General features: G+C 38.5%; 1 protein-coding gene across 4 annotated transcripts; it reads right to left on the reverse strand.

Annotated features, from left to right (window-relative positions):
• Positions 1-1,950: 1,950 nt before the first annotated feature.
• Positions 1,951-21,637, reverse strand: slc35c2 (solute carrier family 35 member C2). Of its 4 annotated transcripts, none has more exons than XM_072713091.1 (10): positions 21,520-21,637; positions 20,696-20,896; positions 20,242-20,392; positions 14,419-14,482; positions 14,093-14,165; positions 13,787-13,955; positions 13,270-13,353; positions 13,006-13,181; positions 12,738-12,867; positions 1,951-2,255 (listed from the first exon to the last, which is right to left on the reverse strand). In XM_072713091.1, the coding sequence occupies exons 2-10, from the start codon at positions 20,804-20,806 to the stop codon at positions 2,221-2,223; spliced, it is 993 nt and encodes a 330-aa protein (XP_072569192.1). In that variant the 5' UTR covers positions 20,807-20,896; positions 21,520-21,637; the 3' UTR covers positions 1,951-2,220. The 4 variants fall into 4 exon arrangements, with proteins under 4 accessions (XP_072569192.1, XP_023650945.1, XP_023650947.1 ...); XM_023795177.2 differs by lacking the exon at positions 1,951-2,255 and adding an exon at positions 10,041-11,793; XM_023795179.2 differs by lacking the exons at positions 1,951-2,255; positions 21,520-21,637 and adding an exon at positions 10,041-11,793 and having other exon boundaries at positions 20,327-20,392; positions 20,696-20,891.
• Between the last annotated feature and the right edge of the window lie 1,996 nt (positions 21,638-23,633).

Below are 23,633 nucleotides of genomic sequence, written 5' to 3' on the forward strand. Positions count from 1 at the left end.
TTATGTAGTGTGTCACAATTTCAGAATATTGTTTTTACATTGGCTGGTTTTGTGTGTTTTCTGACAGTTGTGTTGATTTTGAATAAAGTTAAAATAGTATTGGTTCCACTGTTTGATTTTGCAAGACAAGTCAAAGGTTTTGTGTGTAGCTTGAATTTTAGGGTTTGTGCTTAGTGTTTTGAGAAAAGGAGATGATATTTCAGGAAATGCGTTTCAGCAATTCAGAAAAACTGTATTGGGCAGTGGGGTATTGTGGAAGTTCCTGGGCAGTGGGGAGGAAATGTGACCATGTGTGCAGCCATAAGTGAACACAGGGATCTCCACCACCATGCCATTCGTGGCCCTTACAACACAACACATCTGTTAAATTTCCTTGATCATCTTTTTGAGAATGTTGAGCAACAACAACAAAATGAGGCTGGAAGCCTCATTCTCCGCATGTCACTGAGGGGTTTCCTAATTGTCACAATACATTGTCATTTGGGACAATGTCAGAGCTGTACATAACTGGTTCACTGATCATCCCAGATTTTCTAATTTGTTCTTGCCAGCATACTCCCCATTTCTCAACCCTTCTCGGTATGGCAGTGGAAAGTTTATGACCAGAATCCCTATGAAGCAGGGAATCTTCTGTGGGCCATGGAGGAAGGCTGTGGGGATCTCACTTTAGAGTCCATCAAAACCTAAATAAGACACAGCTGAGCATACTTCCTGTTGTAAATCGGGAGAAGGGCTAAAGAGCAGGGCGTAGGGAAGCAGAGTCCAGGAGACGTAAATCCAAGGCAAAGGGATTTATTGAGGGCAGACGGACAGACAGGGCACAGACTTCCACAAACGTCAATGACAGATCTGACGGGACTGGACTCGGATGCAGACTAAGTGCACAGGACAGGCTGGAATTAACTAGACACAGGTGAGAACAATCAGGAATTGACATGAGGTAATGAGGGGGCGTGGCACACACGAGGATCGTTTGGAGCTGATCGTGACACTTCCCTTGCTGCCTTAGAAGAGTAATCATATTGTGTGATGTGGATGAGGCTTTGTGGCCTGACCCAGCCCAGAGACATGAAGCTGATGGATAATGTCTGTAATGTACAGTACTTACAGTAACATACATTTATCAGCTTCATGCACATTTTCTTTTATGTTCTTTGCAGCCTGGATAGAATTTTTTTTTTCCTAGTTCATGAATTTACATACTGTTGATTTTGGAGCAGTGCATTTGAGAAAAATAAAATATTTGAAACATGATCGTGCATGTGGTGTTTTTGTACACTTTCAATATTGTATGTTGAGTACTACCATGATAAAATTGAAATATGTAGTTACTGATTGTATGAAGTTTTTGGTGTAGTGTTTGGAATCGATCCTTCTTGTGTTTTGTGATCATTGTGTGTGTGATCATTTTTGCTTATTTGTGTGTGTCATCTGAATGACATGATTTTGAGTTGGCTATTTGCTTTTGGGCTTTAAATCTGGGATTTGCACAGTTGAGTGACGATGTTGTGTTTAAACTTTTGAGAATTTGAGGGCACCTTCAGAGTGTTTTAGCAATTGGTAAAAAAACTGTAAAGAACATAACACATTAAGAGAAAACAAAAAACACATATTTAAAAATGAAATTTGCTTAATTTTTTTTTCTTGATGTTGTTGTGTCATCTTTATGATTTTGCATGTTCTTAATGTTTTTGCGTTGTGTTAATGGTTTTCAATTTGTTACTGTTGACATGTTTTGGGCTTTCAGGGCCACCATAATTATGTCAGCTTTCCGCTCATAACTTATGTGGCAGAAAAAGCTATGAAATTACTTGTACTCACATTAATATTCACGTTGCAATTCACATTAGTCGAGACTCCCTTATTCACTGATATGAAAAAAGTTTTGCAAAAACATGCTGTCACACCGAGCTGACGAGGGAGACACGAATCCAGAAGTACGGGGAAAGCCGGGTTTTAATAAGGCAAAGAGCAAGCAGTTACAGGCAAGAGTCCCCTCAACACAGGTAATGCAGGAGAGCACTGCAGCCCGAGTAATCGGGGAGGTGGTGCAGGGCAGGGGCACCCTCCTTGTGGTGGTGATCTGGCAACCAGGTCCAAATGGGGTGAGCGGTAATCGTGGTCGAGAGACGAGAGCGTGGGTCGAAAGCCGATGAGTCCGTCCGACGGATACACACAGTACTGGGTAACAGGAGGGCTGGACGACAAGGGAAGCCGGGCTCAGCAGGACTGGAGAATCAAGGACGGCAGTGGGACTAAGGAGGTAAGGGATAAGAGGTAAGGGTTTCACAAAAGGTAAACAGGCAAGGAACGGGAGCAGAAGAGAACTGAAGACAGAAGAATGCTCGATAAGGCTAGTCATTAGCGCAATACTTCGCAGTTTGACTGTGATCCTCTCCCTCCTTAAATAAGGGAGGCAATTAGTCCCTAATGCCCGACACCTGGTTGACCCGCCTCCGGGCGTGAGACATGACTTATGTGTTTTACCCAAATCATATAAGTTCTTTATATGACACTCAAAATAAATATACAATTCATACAGTTTCAACTTAATGTATCACTAGATATATATTCCTTTATTGATGTAAAATACATTAAATTAATGTTTTGTCAAACATAAGTTCTACACTGATGTACAATACATATTAAAGGAATGTTTTGTCAGTATTCATTTTTATGCATAATTCTTTGAATGAACTCAGTTGAATCATGGACAGTAGAATGATTTTCTGAAAAGGAAACATAATTTTTCAGTTGATGCATTCACTTTGTGTTCTGAGAACATAACATGGATTTTCTCATGTCTAATGAAACCAACTGAATGTGGAGAGATCATAGATGTCTTTCATTAGAATAATTTAAAAGCAATATAATTTATATTAAGAAAGAGCAAGCAATAAGCATGTATTTACTATTAGAGCCATATCTCATCACATATGGTACCTGTAAAAGTTTGATATTTCTCATGTAGGCTTTTCCCTTGAGTGCCTTACATGTCAAGTGTGTTTTTTGGTATGAATGCAGCCATAATCATAATCAAGAAAAAGCACTGACTTGTAGTGAACATATACAAAACATATTGTATTGTTTTATATAACTGAAATAAGAACTTATATGAACCATGTGCCGTTTCTCATATAGGCAGAATCGAGGTCATGACATGCAGTTGTGTTAGCATGCTAAATAAACTAACAATGTTCAATTCAATTTTCAATTCAATTTTATTTATATAGCGCATTATCACAACATTACATTGTCTCAATGCGCTTTACATTTCTGCCTCGTAAGGACCCCCCATTGAGTAAGCCAAAGGCAACGGTGGCAAGGAAAAACTCCCTAAGAGGAAGAAACCTTGGGAGGAACCAGACCCAGAGGGGGAGCCCATCCTCCAGGGGCCGGCAGATGAGTCAAACACCAGCTAATGAAGATCAACATTGTTATCTACGTAAATGAACACACAGAATCATTAGTAATTTTAGCATTATTCTTAACATTCACAAAGTGCTCACAAACTCTGGCGCTGTTAAGGTTCTTTTCAGTGAAATCCATTTTGAGATGTTGCATAACTATTGGTGACAGCGCTCACTAGATAAATCTTCATCTCTCAATTTTGGGAATCCTATAGAATTCTTTACCTGTGTTGTATACACTGCTGTTCTTGCAGCCACACTATATGCATGTGTTGTCTTCATCCATCCATCTATCTATCCACTTTCAATCTATCCACATTAGTCCAGGGTCGTGATGAGATGAGTTCTTGTGTCAGTAAAATATTATACACATGAGTTGTATACCTAGAACAAATAAGTACTCAAGCTCACTTTGTAATACAAGATATACAATAATTCACATTTACCTAACTTTTAATTATATATTTCTAAGAAATATAATTCAGGACAAACAATAAGATGACTGAAAAACAAGTCAAAACTTTCACATACAAAAACTTTCAGGGCACCAAAAGCTAGAAGCTGCCGGAACAGCAACAATGTATAACCCGAGTGACCTCCCCCCCATCTCTAATCCTTACTCCTCCCACACTCCCTAACCCAGGGTTCCCGCTGCTGCTCGTCACTCTCGTCATTGACGAAAACGGAACCCATGGTGACGAAGAAAAACGGCATCAAATCGTCACTCTGGCAAATTCAATTTTCAAATGACGAATTTTGAATTTTTGAAAAGTCGAATTTCATTTTTCCCCAATTTTCAACCGTAGCATCCGTAGTGCCTAATCAAAACTGGCCCGGCGCCCCGGACACACGATCGTCGATCATCCATGTCAAATGAACATGGGCCGTTCTAAAAGTAGCAAATGTTATCGATCGGTGTGGGGACATTCTAAAACGCTTAATGTGAAAACGCTTAATGTGGTTTAATGTACCAAAATAGCGACCAATAATCATCAAATTTCGCACACATACATCTGGTCATAAAGACTTTCACCTGACAGAAAATCAAAACCGAAATACAAGGAATATGGACTTTATTTTACGTTAAGCGTTTTCCCCTCCATTGACGTCCATTATAAGGAAAAGGCTTAATGTAACTTAAAGTACCAAGACAGCCACCAAAAATCACTATATTTCTCACACATATATCTGGTCATAAACACTTTCACCTGACAAGAAATCTAAACCGAAATGCTAAGAATAAGGACTTTATACTACGTTAAGCGTTTTCCCCTCCATTATGACGCCCATTATAAGGAAAAGGCTTAATGTAAAATAAAGTCCATATTCCTTGTATTTCGGTTGCAAAACTGGTGTGTGTTTGTGCCCTGTGATGCGTTGGCACCCTATCCTGGGTTGTTCCCTGCCTTGCACCTCTAGCATCTGGAATAGGCTCCAAACCCCCCACGACCCTGAATAGGATAAGCGCTTACAGAAAGTGGATAGATGGAACTCCTCACAAACAATGTCATACTCTCTTATACTCTCTTATACTCTGATTGCCTTGGAAGTGTACAGTTTTTGATATACTTAGTAACACTGGCAAAGCCCTTCCCTGCCTTGCATTGGAAATATGAAAAAGCCATATTAAATACAGTAAATGGAACAGCAGTCAACAGCCACTGTATTTGCACCTATTTAGGAAGCGGTCTGTCATCTTTCCATCCTTGATGAATGTCTTGTGATGATGGGTAGTAGCCCTGAAAGTCAGTGACAACTATGGCATTTCTGATTTTTACTAGTTAACTAATGTTGTGATTCTTCTCAAAGAGTGGAACTGAGACACTGTGCCACCTTTCTCCCTTGGTAGCACACCAAGAGCAGTGTTTTCCAATCCAGTCCTTGGGGACCAACAGCTGGTTCACATTGTTGCTCCTTCCGGTTGACATTTTTGTCCCCTCCGAGCTCCCTGCCAGATATTTTTACTCCACCCCAGATTCGGTAGCAAAAATCTGGACTTTGGGTCCTGAGGACCTGATTGGGAAACATTGCTCAAAAATAATTGTTTATGCTTTACATTGGTATAATGAGCATATATATTGAACAGTACAGAGCAGGCACTCCGATCCTGGACCTCCGCTCCATGTTTTGCGGAAGTTTTATAGCAGTGACTCACATTTTTGGTCTATGTACCAGTTTAGGATCTTCACAGACCCACGTTTAGCTATGTTGATTATTCCAGTGATTAAGGTGTGCATTGCTGCATTTTGAAAGTGCTTCAAGTATGAGGAAATATGTACATGATCTGCTTTGACCACAGCTTGAACTCTGCTTCAGAACTTTAAGAAATCCACCTAACCCCTGCTAATCATTTAAACTGCCTCCCATCAGAGCTGATCTTGCACCATCAATTTCTCATTCACACTTACATGTGCAAGTTTAATCATGAAGGGGGTGGCCTGGGGGGTGGCTGAGCAGCTGCCCCTTTTGCCCAAACATATGAACGTAACCCCTCCACTGGTCAGCAAAATTCACCCTAAGCCACCCCCGCCATCCGTCTGACCACCTTCCCCTCAAATAGTCTTTGCACAGCACTGACAGAGTGTTTCCTAAGTTGAGTTATGAATGTTGGCCATTAAGGTCTCTCATACAAAGCAACTGCTTAATCACAAGTATAGGCAAATAATTTGTAGTGACACTGGTGATCTCTTAAATTACATCAGAGTGTCCTATAACACTATGACACATTTTTGGAGTGGTTGGTTAAACGTCTGGAGATATGCCATAATATCCTTGCTAGAATAAACAGCTTGATTGTACAATAGGCAGAATTAACTGATGATATATTATTTGACATCAGGCTGAGAGACAGTACTTGGTGAATATATCCTAATAGTTCACAGCAGTGCTTAATGAAATAGATTATTATAAATGCAAGAAAAGGAAACATCACTCAAAATAAATTTTATTGTACTTATGCACAACCACAGAAAACACTGTATTTTACTTGATTTTATTACTTTTATTTTTAATGTTATGTTTAATAATACTGTGTATACAAATTTTCTTTAAATTGTTTGGTGAATAGACTTTTGCTCAGCTTTTATTCATTTAATTAATGAAATTTTGTAGAACTGCAAGCCAAAGTCATGGAAGAATATCTGGTAATGCTATATATTAATCACACTTTCATTATGCATTCATAGGAGATTCGGTGTACCTTCATAATGCATTCATAGAACATTCATAAGCAGCATGTAAGTATACCTTAACATCCTAACATGCCTTAACAGCTTTAAAATAGATTAATAACAAACATTAAATGACTATACAATTATGATGTTTGCTATCAATGTATATTAAAGCTGTTAAAGTATACTTTACTTGCTGCTTATGAATGTTTTATGAATGCTTTATAAATGCATGATGATGGTGCACTAAATGTTCTACAAATGCATTATGAAGGTGCTGTTAATGTAAAGCATTACAGAATATTCATTCTGTCTCATCATCATGTCTCTGGGCTGGGTCAGGACAGACTTTGTCTACACCACAGGCAATGTTCTCCCTTCCTAGGCAACAGGGGAAGAATCTTCCGGTGTGACCCATCCATACTGTACCTTGACATTGAAATTCTACTCACCCATGGCACTTGCACACTCATCTGGCATGTATTCTCTCTTCTAGTTACTCATTGGCTTGTTCACATTTAGAAACACGTCAGTAATATTCATTGTGTTTAAATGGTAACTACTATACCCCATACAGAAACGTAATACAGTATATGTCAATATACAGTATGTACTTATTTCCATAGTACATACTTTCAATTATATTAGGGATACAAATATGCTTCTAATATGATGACACCATGTACTTTAACTTATATTAGGGATACATTACCTTTGCTATTGCTGTGACTTCATAATGTACACAGCGCAAGAAAAATCGCTAGTGAGTGAAAGATGGACAGAAAACACCCTACCCATACAAAAATGTAATATTGAGTTTGATTACCTGGTAAATTTTTACCAGAGCAGACCAAATGGTGAAATCACATTAATCTTGTAGAGTTTTTTCAGTTAAATGTGAATTGATGGTTAAAGGAATAATTTGGAGTAAAATGCTTCATAGGTCAGTTTTTGGATGGTTGGGGGTTCATATGTTGAGTTGGTACCACTCAAAAATTGACCAATGAAGCATTTTTCTCCAGATTATTCCTTTAAAAAGAATGGTCTAACTCTGAATACCTTGAAATGAAATGTCAATAGGTTGAAGAAGAATAAGAGCATATGTCTGATATCTATAGTGGAGTCCTAAATAGTACATGTCTGAATGTGGAATGTCACTTAATAGTTAAGAATATTGTTTGTACTTGTCAAAATGTCATGTAATGAAATGCCAGTTAATAATAATTATTAGAAATATTGTATGTGCTTGTCTGAATAATTTAAAAACATGATACTTAATGTCTGAACACCTCAAATACCAATATTTTAAAAGTACTGTCTTTACATCTGAATGCCTTGTAATTAAATGCCTATAGTTGGATATTGTATGTCTGTATTGTGTGAATACAAAATATAGTATTTTTAATACAATAATGCAGTGTTTTCCTTGTCAGTTTTGACAAATACATCCACAAAGTACCATAACCATATGCCACAGCTTTAAAAAATGAATCAGTATCACATGCATGTATGTTTACATGCATGTATTAAATAAGTGGAAAACAAATATTTATGTTACATATTTATACTTAAAGTTCTCCATATATGCGATAAACAAATATGTATGTCACATATTTATACTTAAAATTGTCCATATATGTGATAAACCAATACTGTACTGTAATATGTGCAGATATATGGCATCATATATGGATAACCTCAAATATTTTCTTCACGTTTGGTCCGATTTAATATATTCTCAGATGAGACAAATATATGTATAGATATATGTCATACTATTTAAAATATAAGTACATATATGGCCATATATTACATTTTTGTATGGTGTGTGCTGGCTGTGTTTAACATTTGCAGCCTGTGTTTACCATTTTGCATCCCTAGTGCATCACAGTGCAAAATATGTCTTAGCGAATAACAATGTGTTCACAGTTCTACAAGAAGAGTGAGCAATTTGATAAATGGGTTCAGGTCACTCAGTATTTCATTCAGGGAATGAGGTTTAGTGTTTAGCAATTTGGAAATATTTAAAACTGTCATTCCATATGGAAACTACTACAGGCTCTCAGGCACAATGCTGATGTAGAACAATTTCAGTTGACCCTTTTACTGTAGTACAGTAATATGCATTTGATTTAAATTTTGCATTTGTCCATGGGCCTGTATTAGTTCCAACAGTGCTACAGTGTAACTACTGCAGACATACATGTACCATACATTATGCTACTGTGCATACCATATGTGAACCATATTACTGTTTTGAGTGAACATTACTTAAACAATATTATTTAATATTTTTCCAGTGATTGTTTCCAGTAGTCAGCTACTTACATAAAAATGTCAAAGACCCAAATGAATTTTTTACCTGGCATTCCATGAACAGTGTTTTTCATTTTTTGTAATGTGTAATGACTGCTCTTTATGGACAGGCAGGCTTTGTGTTTGGTACTGTTTGTTTTTGAGTAAAGATAACACAGTTTTTAGTTGATTGATTTTGCAAGATGAATCAAAGAATGCGTGAATGCAATCTAAAAATTGGGATTTGTGTTTAGGGTATTGAGAAAATAATGGAAAGTTTTAGGCAATGTGTCTTACCACTTCAGAAAAACTGTAAAACAAATTGGAGGAACTGAATTCCGATGTTCATTCAGGACGCGCACCACAATTTTGTCCGAAGATAACCAGCAGCATACTCAGTGTGTTATCGTTCATAAACACATCATACATGTATTTGCATCTATCATTATTCAAAGGGTTCTTTTACGTGATAAAAACAAATAAAAAAAATAACGTAATCAATGGAGTGAAATAAAAAGAAATGGTCAAATCTGCAAATCCTTCTCAAAATCAATGTTATCAATCAAGCAATTAATTAATTAATTAAATTTTTTTTTTTTTAATGTGTCCTGTCCGGCAGCTTTCGCAAGCAAAATAATGGTCTGAATGCACTGCTGTGTCAGACATATTTGCTTTACCATGAGGGGCTCTATAAACTCTGTATAGGCCCTTCATGTTGGTCAATTTCTTTTTATTCGTATATTTATTGTATTTTATTTAATACATGTAAAATATTCCAGTTGCCGTGCTGCCCGGAAGGGAGTGATAGATTAAATGTTATCAATTTAGAATAATGGGTTTTATCAAGTGGTGTCAATCGATCCAGTTAATCATAATAATAGACTATGATTAATCATGATGAATCACGAGTATAAAATGGCAGCAGGCTATTTGCTTGTCCTTTTTGGAAATGAAACAATACATTTGGTCCTGGAACAAAGAAATGCATGACAAATTGATGAGGAATCACGCGTTTTAACATCTTGGTTTTGATAGTTCACTTGCAAGGTTCAAAAAATGTAAGTTGCTAATGGAATTAGCAACTCTGCTTATATTTTTTTTAATTTTGTCATGTGACTTTGTTGCTTCCATTTTTGAATGACCAGAGAACACCAATGTTGTACCATTTATGTGAATTAGTGTTTTAATTCTAAAGTTAATATTTTACACAAAATATTTTATTTTCAATAAATACAATCTATACTATTTTAAGACATGTAATTTGAGAAATGCAAGTTAAATCAAATGATCTTGTACTTGCAAAAAAAGTCTCATAAACGTATTGCAAAACACTAGAACAACCTAGTTACCAACAGTTTGCATATATTTTTTCTTTTTAAAGTCATGTTATTACAGTATTGGAAAACAAGTGACATTTTGTGATTTACAAACTTACTGCTTATCTGAATTTGCAGTTTTCCATGAATTGAAGAGATGCATGTTTATCAATTCCTCAGTGAAACTTCTCAGCCAGTATAATTCAGACACATGCTATTTATGCGAGTCAAATTGTTGGGTTATTGTATCATTATTATAGGAATAACAGTATTTGTAAATAGGTGGGCGATCAGGACTGCTTCCAGACTCATCAAGTCAGTGACTAATTTTTAAAATTCTCCTTACAAAAAAGATATTTAGTTTCTACCTATATACATTTAACTGTTCAAGGTTTCTGGGGTCTTTTTTGTGTCTATGATAAAATCTCATAATTTTTTTTTAGATGGTTTGGTGAGATTTCCGTTTCATCCTGTGGGCAGGACCACCGATGCCAGTGGGTTAATTTGCTTTAAAAACAAAATAGCAGGTTAAGGTTGCCAGATTAATCACAAGCGTCAAGGCGTTGAAGTGACCAGCGCTAGTTTTATCATTATACCTTTTAACATCAACAACCACAATTTGCTCCCAAATATCAATTGAAAATATCAAAAAACACCGTAACAGACAACCCTTTTACTTAATTTGCTAAGTAAATCTAATTAAGCTATCTTGCACAAGATATATCCAGGAGCCTGTATCGCAAAGCTGGATTTTTGAGTTAGCCAGATAACTGGTCTCATTTGAAGTGGACTGGGGTAAATGTAAGCAAATAAAATAGTCAAATTAAACTGGGGTACTTTAAATCTGACAAGTTATCTAGCTAACCAACAAATCTTGCCAGAGGAAAGGCAGATTCTTTCGAAACACTAACCAATGTGTTTATTTCTCTCCTGTTTTGGCTGTTGTATTGACATTAAATAAAATGTCACACAATCATATTAAAATGCAGGACAAAAACTGAGAGCAACCGTTCATTTTTTTCCAGTGATGGGGAAAAAAAACTAATTCACATACACAGTGATATATTCTACAGCTTTAAATAAATTATCAAAAGAATTTCAAATTATTACGCAGAATTGTTGGTCCTATTTCAAAATAATGAAAACAAACAAAATATTTGTTTTGGTCTCTAGAAAACCTATTGCTTACAGGCAAGGCAGTTAAGTCTCGCTGGTCACCAGAAGCTTTTTCACATGCCTTGTTTTCTTAGGCACACAGGTTGGTTGTTGATATATCAACTGATTTTAATTATAATAAATTTTCATTGATACTCAGACAAGCAGATGGTTCATTAGGCCATAATGTAAAAAATATGTAAGGCCTCTACCAGGCGGTTGAAATGTTTGCTGCAAAACTAACTGTGGTGGATCCATATTCCTAATTTCCTCATGTGTGCCTGAAAATAGCAATGAAGTTTCCCCTTATGCCCGTCAGTCAGTGCAGAATCTCCTGTTCCTCCTCTTCAGCATCTTCATTGTCATCCTCTTCGCCTTGGTGCAATAGTGGAAGTTCCATGTCTGGACACTCTTTATTGGGCAACTGCCTGAGGGTGGTGCTCTTACCTGGTGTCCACAAAAGATATGCTTCTTTAGGTGACCAAGATTAAATACTACTGGTACAACTTTATAAGACTTATACCAAATGCATAGAGTAAGAGCTGAAAGCAGCCTGATGCTACAGGGGTACCCACCTTGTTAAAAAGAATGGAATAATTTGACTGTGGCAATAATACCACCGAAAAGGGGCTGCACAATGTCACATCATGGGATAATCCCAATTGTATGGCGCATGCACATTAATCTCCGGGGGCTTCAGATGACATGCAGAAACATTAATCCACATGCTTGCTTCTCAGTACTATATGGAAGTTTACTTACGCCCACAGTTTGGTAAGCAGATTAGTAGTATGCCTGAAATATTAATGAGAGGCATATTGTGACACCCAAAAGTTAGTAATCTGTATAAATTCAGCACATCCTAGTGTTTATTAGATTTGCCACATACTACTGTTTTGTTATGTCATGGAAGCAGTAAGAAGTGAAGTAGTGGACAAGAAAGGCAAAGTTCAACAGATACAACATCTTTTAAAAGAAGAGACACTGTGGATAAACAAAGTAAAAAGATGTCAGTGGTGTGGCGGTACTTTTTGCAGTTTAAAGTCCAAAAAGTTTATTAAAGATAAGGATACATGGAATTTATACAGATTACTAAGTTTTTTTTGGGGGGGGGGGGGGTCACGATATGCCTCTTGTTAATATTTTAGGAGTACTACTATATTGCTTACCAAATTGTGGGTGTAAGTAAACACCCACATCGTACCAGAAAGCTGGGGTTAAGACAAATCTAAAGCCCTGGTGATTATTGCAAATGCGCCATATAATCGTGATGCAATATTGTGCAGCCCTACCCAAATGTTTTTAAATTGTTTCTCAATTTTTGATTTTTGCAACCTTTCTCCTACACACAGCAAACATGCATGCAGAGGATATAAGAATGCAAATCCTACCTTTGGAGAAGTAGGTCTTCAAAGCTACATGCAGTGAGATCCCAGACAGGCAGATGACAAAGCCTAGCCAGTTCAGAGCACTCATCTTGTCCCCCATAAACTCTGCTGCCAGCAGCAGAGTGCACACCTCCTATGTAGGAGAATTGGAGGGGAGGGAGAGAGAGAGAGAGCGCACAATGGGTGAAAGGAGGGACTTGCATATATTTTAACATGCAGAGTCAAAAAGACTAATGGCAAAAGACAAGAGAGATAAAATATAAAATCCTACCTTAAATATGCCTGCAATGGACAGTGTAAGGCTGGAAGTACGGGAGACCAGCAGGAACTCAGAGAAGCCAAGGCCGAAGGCAAGAATGCCCCCCACCGATAACGTGAACAGGGAGTATGCGAGTGCAGACACCTCACTCACCCGGAACAGCTTCGATGTGGTGCTAAGGTTCAGACCTGCCAGAAAACACACAAATAGACACAGTCCCCAGAGGCACATCAGGAGCCTGGAGCCCTCATACTAATAGGGATGCAACGTCCTTACCTTCATTGTAGATGAACAGGGGGAAAAGACCCATGAACATGAGTGGCTGAAGGTGATACATGGTGTCCACTGGATTCTGAAGACCTGGAGGGCCAGAATCACTATAACATTAACTCCCTAAAGCCTTCTGTTGATTTCCCTTGAATGAACTGAATGAAACCAGGAAAACCCTAATTCCACTTCAGTGAAAGCCCATATCCTACAATACATGCTGTTTCTTATGTCTAACATAATGAGGTCCATTCTACACTGTATAATGGAAGAAACTACTGATAGTTACTGTGATTGTCTGCCTCAGTAGTGACACATAGCTCAGCCTTGGAAAAGTGTTAAGTATGATTAATGAGGAATAAACGGGGAGTTTGAGTACGTACTTATGAAGTATTGTGAAGAGTTAATTTCCATTAATGTGAAATGTCTTCAAATGACACCAAACTAAATGAGACTCACAGTGAACACCAAATGCAAGGAACTACCTTGTTGCCACTCGCTCCCCATTAGAGACCAGGGGACTCACCCAGTTCAGCTTTCTGTATGAGAACCTGTGTGAGGGTCCAGCGTATGCCTCCAATGAAGGAGGCCAGAAGCACCATGATGAAGCCCTCAAGGTTGAACTGGGTAGACTTGAAGGTGAACATGAACAGGCCACTTGAAATTAGCAGAACCACCACAATCAGGAATGGGTTCTGAAGAGGCAGAAGGAATGCCGATCAGAGCCAAAGGGCTATGCATCCGTGTCTGCAGTTTCAGAATAAGTGAGACTAAAAATCAAAACATCCATGTGTACACATGAATCTGTAATACAGTACAACCACCAACTTACGGGTTCCTCCAACTTGAAGATCAAAGAGAACAACAAGATGAATAGAACAGCTGAAGACTTGGTCATAGTGTATCTGTAAGGCATCCAAACAAATAATCACTGCATGACTATGATGACTTACAAACATGAAAGAGCTTTGACACATGGTCTTCCATTTAAAATGTATATGGAGGAAATACGACAAATCTCTAAACAATAAAAAGGATCTTTCCGAAAACGTTCCTTTCTCAAAACACACAAACTTAGGCTTTTATTTTTAAAAGGACACTGATACTTTCAAGCAGAAGAGCAGGTGTGAATATAGAGACCTGCAGCGGCGTTCTTACAGGCTGATGGTGATGAACAAGAAGCTCCAGTTAGACAGGCCTATATCCAAGGCTGTAGCCAGGGCTGGTGAGGAAAGAGAAAGGGACAGGGAGCTCCATTAAATGTCCATGTTGCCAGATTGTGTCAGAATAAGTCGCATATACATCACTGATTAAGTGGCGAATTGCATTAAATTCACCACATAGGCTTATTCTACAAGTTCTTTTCAACACCATAGCATAATATGATAAAGCTTTTCTTTTTAAATTATTCTGGCACATACACCGATCAGCCATAACATTAAAACTACCAGCCTTCTATTGTTTTGGTCCCTCTTGTGCTAAAAACAGCTCTGACATTTTCAGTAAAGTGTGATTTAAACAATGGACACAGCTTGATTTTCAAATTATGCACTTCTATACATCTTCATTAATACAGACGCTCCTCTACTTACGAACCTTCAACTTACGAATGAAGAGGTCTGCAAGTCCAAATAGCGTTCGTTAGGCTCCCGTTTCCTATCCGCAACATCAAAGTTTGTTCTGCGCACCAATTCCGCTTAGTACGAATCCTGGCCGCTACTTCTGCCACGCAGCAGCATAGCGTGCGTACTCCCAGCATCCCAGTTCTTTCTACTTGCATATTCGTAAGACGTGCTCTCGAGATCAAAGTTTACTTCGTTTTTATTGTGAAATATTCTGTGCATACATTATCCATTTTTGTTTTATGTATCATTAGTAATGTGTTTTAGTATAAGAAAACATGTATTGACTTTATACCATGCCCCAGTCGTCTGAGCTTCCTGTGTGCCACGCCCCCTCATTTACCTTGTGTGGAATCCCCGTGTTACCAGCTGTTACAAGTCATGTTGATTGTTGCTACGCATTTAAGTCCGCGTTACAGTATGTTTCCCCAGTCTGGTCTTTAACATCTAGACGTTGTTTTCATGTTCCTGAGTGTGTTTCCCTAAAATAAGCCCTGTGTTCACCCGATTTCGCTGGCTCCTGTGCTGCTTCCCCGCGCTGAATGCATGACAGAATGACCGGACTCGAGAAACATACTCTAACACGGACTTAAATACACAAGACTAATTAACATGACTACAAAACAGCTGACACAGGGATTCCACACGAGATAGCGAGGGGGACGTGGCACACAGGAGGATCGGCACGAGCAGGGCATGACACATACTTACTGATGCATATAGATTTGAGTACCTTTAAAATGATGTTGAATAACGACATACGAGCATTTCAAGTTACGAACGGCTATTCGGAACATATCTCGTTAGTAAGTAGAGGAGCATCTGTACTTGTAATTACACTGTGTCCATACGCCAGCAGCTATTGAAAATGAATTACACACGCCAACATTCAAATATTAATTCAAATTTGTCTGTAAAGTAAATCTAGAAAACCAAGGGCTGTGCAAGAGTTGCTACCAACTCAAAATGCTAAACCAATATCTTGTTACAGCAGAGATCATCTTTTTAGCGAACAGCGAAAGCAAAGATGATTGGTAGGCCTGTGAACATCAAAGGTCTGTGATTAAAAAGTGTTTGGCTTGCTTTTGCTGAAAGATATTACAGCCTGAATATTGAATATACAGCTAACTTTACCTTAGTCCCAGGATTCTCATAGAAAGCCATACTGAGAGTTTGGGAAAGCTCCTTTGTTACGTCAGGTAAAATACCAACTTATTCTCTTTGATTGGTCCAAGCACTGTTTGAGAGCCATGATCCTGAAATATATCCTGCTGTGTATGGCGTTATATTAGTGCCACATTCCTGAGCACGCAGAAGGACATTCGCGAGCTACGTTTTCACTCTGTGCGCACTCAACTCGGCCACCGCGCTCTCGCTCACAGCTACTCTCTTACTCAGCATGGCGTGCGTGCTCAACTCAGCGCGTGCTCAACTCAGCCACTGTGGTCTCACTCACAGTGTCTCTCACTCAGCATGGTGCACGCACTCAACTCGATCACCGTGCTCTCGCTCACAGTGTGTCTCACGCTCTCACACATTTCGGCTCTGTGCTCGCTCAACTGTTTTTGCACGCTTGCTCAAGTTGGTTTTCACTCCATCAAAGATCACAACATTGTACCTGTTCAAGATGGGGGGAAACGATTTCACTTATGTTGTTCTTCTGTGATAAGAATGAGAACTTACACACTTGTAATTTACTTACATAAAATAAGAAGTCTATTTCAAAGGGGATGCTGAATATTACGCCTACATCAGAATGTGTGAAACTAAATATGGTTAATGCAACTCAATATTTCAGTTTTTTGAACATGGCTATAAAGTTTTTCTTCAGCTTTCTGAAGGTTATTCTAATTTGACTTATGAAAAATATGACATTATGTATATATTGTCATAAAGTGTTATTGCAATCAGTATTACACATTGTCCATTAATATATTTACTGTACATGTAGTGTAAATGAATGCTCCTGGATTATTACCATTGACAATATTCCTGCCATTGTTTTACACATCCTGTAATCTATTTATTCGTAATATTCCTCCAATCAGTAACTCCAACAAAAATATGAAGTCATATAAAATAATTTGTCTGAGGGCTTTATTTAAATTGGAAGCACTTTAATAAATTATAAATTGACATAATATAAAGTTGATTAAAGTCCTTTCAAAGTATGACATACCCCTTACCATCTAACTTGTGTTAGATAAAACTATAAGCATGCTAATTTACCTTATTAATTTGTAGTTTGTGTCAATGTGAACCAGGGAGAGAGGGCCTTCAACAGAATAGCTTCTTCACACAACACAACCTAATTCTGCGATCCGTGACAAGATGCCAGCAGCATCAACTTGATGCATCAAAGCCATCATTCTCCACCACTGAACATGGATGCCCATTTAAACCAAATGTCCTTGAACCATTCGATAACCAGCATTTGGCATCTCATTTTTGATGGCTGATATGATGTTGCCAAGCTCTTGGTCAGTTATTGTGCTGTACGATCCTCACACAGACAAGTAAAATTCTTGCATCCTACAGAAAATTGTCCTTCTTGAAACACCAAGGCATTTAGCAATGCATACAACTGGCAGATGTGAGTCCAACAAATTTTTCAGTTTTTCCCTCTATATTACAATTTTGGGGTGGCCAGGACCTGGACCAACTTCTGTTTCCAGTTCCACTGTGGGTATAGAGCTGTCATTAATTTCACACTGCACTTGATGATGGAGATTTTGGTGCTTCTGTAAACTCTGATACACCGACTATCTGCTCAGAGAACGATTCAAACAGTATAAGCTCATGGCAAGTCTGGAACACTAAATAATCCAAATTTAGTGGTTGCTGGTGGTTTAGAGCAGATTGTAGTTTGTTTAGAAGTCACTCTATAAATTGTTGTCTCAGTATGTCCTAGTGGAAGACAGAGCTTGAATTAAAAAAGAAGAGGGAAGAATAGTTACACACTGTGGCTGCTAGTCACAGAATAAACTATATAACTGAGATAATAGGGTGCTTGTAATTAATTTACACCTTATAGCATCCTAGCCATTGTCAATAGTCTAATGCATTAGCTAATTTGGCAAGCTAACAATAATAATAATGATGATTATATTGGTAAAACACAATAAAATTAATAAAATCTGAAAAAAATCAAACTAAAGCACAACAAACTACTTACATGTGGCTGTGGTGCACAATTTTTGTGTTGCTGTTCAAGTTCCGAGGACATTGTGAAATGCTTAGCTACCCAAAGATAATTGAATAAAGATGAGTCAAACTTGTTAAATATAAACCAATGGTTCGAGGACTGTGGAAATATCGTAAAATGATAATTGTTCAACAATATACTAAACGAAATAGGCAGTTCTGTAATTGAATTCAATGATAAAAATATTAACAGAAAAACTAGATTTACTTTTATCTATTTTATGTCGGATGACAGACAGTTTCAGGAATGTTGATTGGACATGAAACATAAGAACATAAGAAATTTACAAACGAGAGGAGGCCATTCGGCCCATCAAGCTCGTTTGGGGAGAACTTAACTAATAGCTCAGAGTTGTTAAAATCTTATCTAGCTCTGATTTAAAGGAACCCATGGTTTTAGCTTCCACTACACTAGCAGGAAGACTATTCCATACTCTAACTACATGCTGTGTAAAGAAGTGCTTCCTCAAATTTGTTTTAAAATGTTCTCCCGCTAATTTCCATTTATGGCCACGAGTTCTAGTATTTAGACTAATATTGAAATAGTCATTTGGCTGAACAGCATCCAGACCCGTTAGAATCTTATAGACCTGAATCATATCCCCCCTTAGTCTCCTTTGCTCAAGGCTAAACAGATTCAGTTCCGCTAACCTCTCCTCATAAGACATTCCTCTAAGACCAGGAATCATTCTCGTAGCTCTTCGTTGCACCTTTTCTAAGGCAGCAATGTCCTTCTTGAGGTATGGTGACCAAACCTGCACACAGTATTCTAGGTGGGGTCTTACCAAGGAATTATATAAGTGTAACATCACCTCCCTTGACTTAAACTCCACACACCTAGAGATATAACCCAACATTTTGTTCACCTTTTTATTGCTTCCCCACACTGGCGAGAGTGGGACATGGAAGCATCAACATACATACCGAGATCTTTCTCGTAATCAGCTACCTTTATTTCAGTGGAACCCATAAAATATCTGTACTTTATATTTCTGCTCCCTGCATGGATTACCTTGCATTTATCTGTGTTAAATTTCATCTGCCAAGTATCAGCCCATTCGCTAATTAAATCCAGATCCCGTTGAAGCCTCTCTGCTGCTAGATCAGTATCTGCTACACCGCCCACCTTGGTGTCGTCTGCAAATTTAACCAGTTTACTGTATGTATTTGTGTCAATATCATTAATGTAAATTAGGAACAATAGTGGTCCTAAAATTGAACCCTGCGGTACCCCACTATGAACGGAGGCCCACTGTGACATTGTGCCTCTAATAACTACTCGCTGCTTCCTGTCAGTTAGCCAGTTTTTGATCCGAGCTGCCACAGTTCCTAAAATCCCTGCAGCTTTAAGCTTTAGCAAGAGCCGTTTGTGGGGGACATCATCAAAGGCCTTCTGGAAATCTAAGTAAATCACATCATAGGCCTTGTTGTGATCAATTTCACTTGTAGCTTCCTCAAAGAACTCAAGTAGATTCGTTAAGCAGCCAATCAGAATTACTTCATCCAAGTCTGCAATTGGCTGGTTTTGTGGCACTTTTGTAACGTTGTGCCCAACTTGAGCAAGCATACAAAAAGAGTTGAACGAGCACTGTGCCGAGATGTGTGAGAGTGAGAGACACACTGTGAGCGAGAGTGCGGTGGCCGAGTTGAGCACTCACAGAGTGAAAACGTTGTTCGCGAATGTCCCTCTGCATGCTCAGGAATGTGGCATTAATAACACCATAGCTGTGCAGCAGGTTTGGCGTGTAGCATGAGTTACTGTGGTAATGTGTCCCGCTAAGAAGACAACCAGCATCATGATATTGAAAAGCTAGAGCTACCACTACCTAGCCACAAAGTTTTCCAGCTAGGCAAGGAATCCAGCTTTGTGATACAGGCACCAGCTGTCACACTGGAAGTTTCAGCAGAAAATAAACAAAGATGGCCCCTCCCTCTTTACCACAGAGAACAAGGTGAATAGTGTTGAACTTTCACCATTTTTAAAAAACATATATAATAGACGTTTTTAGTACCACTTAAGGTATAATTTATGCAGATTCTTCAATAGGCTTATGTTTAATCCAAATGACAACTGTCCAGAAAATGCATACAGCAGTAACACGACTGACTTTGGTAGATTAATGAAAAGGAAAATTAACCTGGCAGACATACACACCCATTGGTGCCACTTTGGTGATGTAGATTTTCCAGCTCATTACAACTCTGGGTTTGCCAGTCCAGCAATGCATAGCTGAACGTACCAGTGCAGAGAAGCAGAATATCATGAACAGGTGCACCAGGGTCATGAAGAGAGGGAAATGGAAGCCCTGGGGGAGGAAGGATTAGTCAGGAAACAAGCACACAAGCACACAAGAATAAGTTCCCAGCTCCCATCATCTCCAATTTTTTTTCACAGAATTTCAGGAATCTTTGTTTGAATGCTGAGGGTTGGCAGCCTTGACTTAGACATAAGTAGAAGACCAGTGGTATGACTGGATGATACATCACTTAAAATGCTGATGTTCTGCATATATAAAGAACGTTGTGTACATTAAAAAGCACCTAGGATTTCTGAGTCAATGACAGAGAATAGTGGGTGGCTCACAGAAGGTACACCATTCCTGCCTCACCTTCATCAGCCATTTGTTGTAAAAGGTGATGCCAATGGAGAAGACATAGTAAAAGAGGACAAGGCCCACAGTGCAGAGTGCCCGGCACAAAAACTGCACGGGGCACACCATGGCAGCATGTGGGCGTGGGCCCGCTTGCGGACCGAGCAGGGTCTACTGACGGGGCAGCATCGCGAGGGGAAGCCTGAGCCTACCCTGGGGCTAAAAGACAAAAATAAATATGCATCTATAAGCATAAATAAACATTTATATGCATTTTAAAATATTTATCAGATAAAGGGGCAAGGAAATAGCAGCTGTGAAGCAGCGGCAGCACATTGCATTCTTTATCAGCTCATAATAAGCACATGACATGATAACGGCACACTGTTACTTTCCACTTGGAACAGATAACCAGCTCCATCACCGGATCTAGCTTCAAGAGGAAAATGAATTCACGTCTTTACCAACTGCCCCTATTATTACTTGTTATGTTGGGTTGTGGTGACATAAACACACATTAGCGAATCAGCTAGCTGGTGAAAAAAAGTAAGTTAACGAATGGCAATAAAAGAAAATAAACACAAATATCGGCTACCAACTCTTTAACGCAAGTAAATGGTCGCAGCTGTATGGAAGCGAACTTGCACCACGGGTTATTTAAGAAAGCAGACCCGGTTAGTTTTATTAGTTACATTTATTTGGTCCTGTAGCACACGGCGGTCGTAATTTCGTCAACAAAGCTACCAGACGCTTCCGATCAGATTAATATTGAATAATCGTATTCACCCAACGTGCTTTAAAAATATGTATTATAAACAAATCTTCAAAAACGGAGAAATTACCGCTAACGAAGAACCGCGGCGTTGTCCGAGCCAAAAGTAAACAACTTCCGCTGACGTGAAAAAAGCAGGCGCAAGGCACCCCGGAATGGGCGGAGCACGGGAGCCAGCTGTACGATCGAAGTGCGTGGACAGTGCCCTAAGTACGGAAGTCTGTAGAGGACATGCATAAACTTTTTTTTTCTTTTCGTTATCTCGAAATCACGACTTATTTTTCTCGTGATCTCGACATAACCAAAGTCGTTTTCTCGAGATCACAGCTTATTTTTTTCTTGTGATGTCGACATAACCCATGTCACTTTCCCATGATCTCGAGGTTTAGTATTATCCTCATGGACGAATGCATCAGATTTTACTTTGATCGTGGACTGTCCCAATCATAATCAGAATCATAATCAGAAGACTTTATTAATCCCGGAGGAAATTGCTCACATTGCGACTGTCACAAATAAACACGAAGACAAGAACAAAACAAGTATAAAATGGGAATGAAGTGTAAAACAAATTACGGCACTGTTAAACATTCTAATAAATAAAATAAAATAGAAAATCTCTGTACAGGAATCTAAAGTACCTTTGTCCGAAAGTTACAGGAAAAGTAAAAGTGTATATTGCACAGTAAAGTAAAAGTATACTGCACCAATATCATAAGTGCTTATATTGCACTTGTTTGTAAAACCAAGCTAGACTTTAAACTGTGGGGAAAAAGTCGAGATATATTGCACCGAATCATGGATACGAGGAAATAACACTGTCTGTCGGTGCTAGAAAATTGTCATATTAGTGTTCGTCATTTGAGAAGGAGGATCAGATATATGCAGCTACTGTATATCGTCGGAGAAATTATAGTGAGCCTGAACGAGTAGTCAGTTTCATTACCAACCAACTGGAGAGTCCGGGACGTCTCCATGGTTACCGGGTGATGTTTGAAAGATGTCGGCTGAAAAATATAAGTCGTGATCTCGAGGACATGCATAAAAAAAGTTTATGCATGTCCTCTAAAGACTTCCGTACTAATGCGTGCCGGCTGTCAGTGCCCTATGCGTGCTTGTTGCTGCCCGATCTGCGGTCTTGGCCCGATCTGCGAACGCATGCGCACACTGGTTTTCCGTGTACGTCACTATTTCATCTGTATACTGACCATGTATACTGACTGCACCGTTGCAATGATGTATTTTCTTTAAATTAAGGTAAAAGAAAAAGGAGGTGTGACATTATGTGATGAAAGACACTGTTTCGCTTGTCTATTTGAGATTGTCATTGTCATTGTTCTAAATGACATCCGCGAACGCTGCGCAATGCACCGACTTCCGTAAACGCCTGCCCGATTATGTTTTTACATTACAAAACAACGTTACATACTTGACAGATCATCATACAGTAATTGGTAATCATTGCTTTTCTCACAACTAAGACAAGCGCAGACAATAATGCATTTGTTGAAAAATGTAATGCAGTTGAATGTCTTATTCTAAGCGAGTGTACGGTACAATTTCTGCTCAGAAAATGTTCAAATGGTCGCATACATATTGAATATCACTAATAATAGTTAGTTGTTGGAATATACATAAGTAAATGAATCAGATAAATATTCACCTAAAATAAGTTCAACTGCAATATTCCCAATAAACAGACTGAAAAGTGGATGTTGATCCTTTTGTGGACTGTCTTAAATATTTAAATACTGTCCATAATGTTTTGTATGCTGTGTATATTTAATTAACAATACATTTCCCATATATTTTGTCTTACACCGAGTGTCCATGCTTAAAAGACTCACTCTGTCAGGACTGCTTCTTAGAATCTTGGTTCCTGTCATGTTTTTTTTGCTATATTTAAGCTGCGGGGAACAGTGGCCCTCTCTAAATGTGCTTATTATGTTTTGAGAAGTTATCAAGATCTTCATAGTGTAAAACAAAACTATCACTGTGTCAACCTGAAATGGTGCATTATATATAGCTCGAGCAGATGTACAGTATATAAGGAATGAAACAATAAGAGAAGAAATACTGGAAATGCAAATCTAAGCAATACAAAAACATAAAATATTAGGTCAGTGTGCAGATAGCATTAGCAGTGGTAAGTTCAACATCAATTTATCTTCAGGTTGTGTGCAA

The sequence above is a fragment of the Paramormyrops kingsleyae genome, chromosome 6 (assembly GCF_048594095.1).
Source record: "Paramormyrops kingsleyae isolate MSU_618 chromosome 6, PKINGS_0.4, whole genome shotgun sequence".
Taxonomy (NCBI): domain Eukaryota; kingdom Metazoa; phylum Chordata; class Actinopteri; order Osteoglossiformes; family Mormyridae; genus Paramormyrops; species Paramormyrops kingsleyae.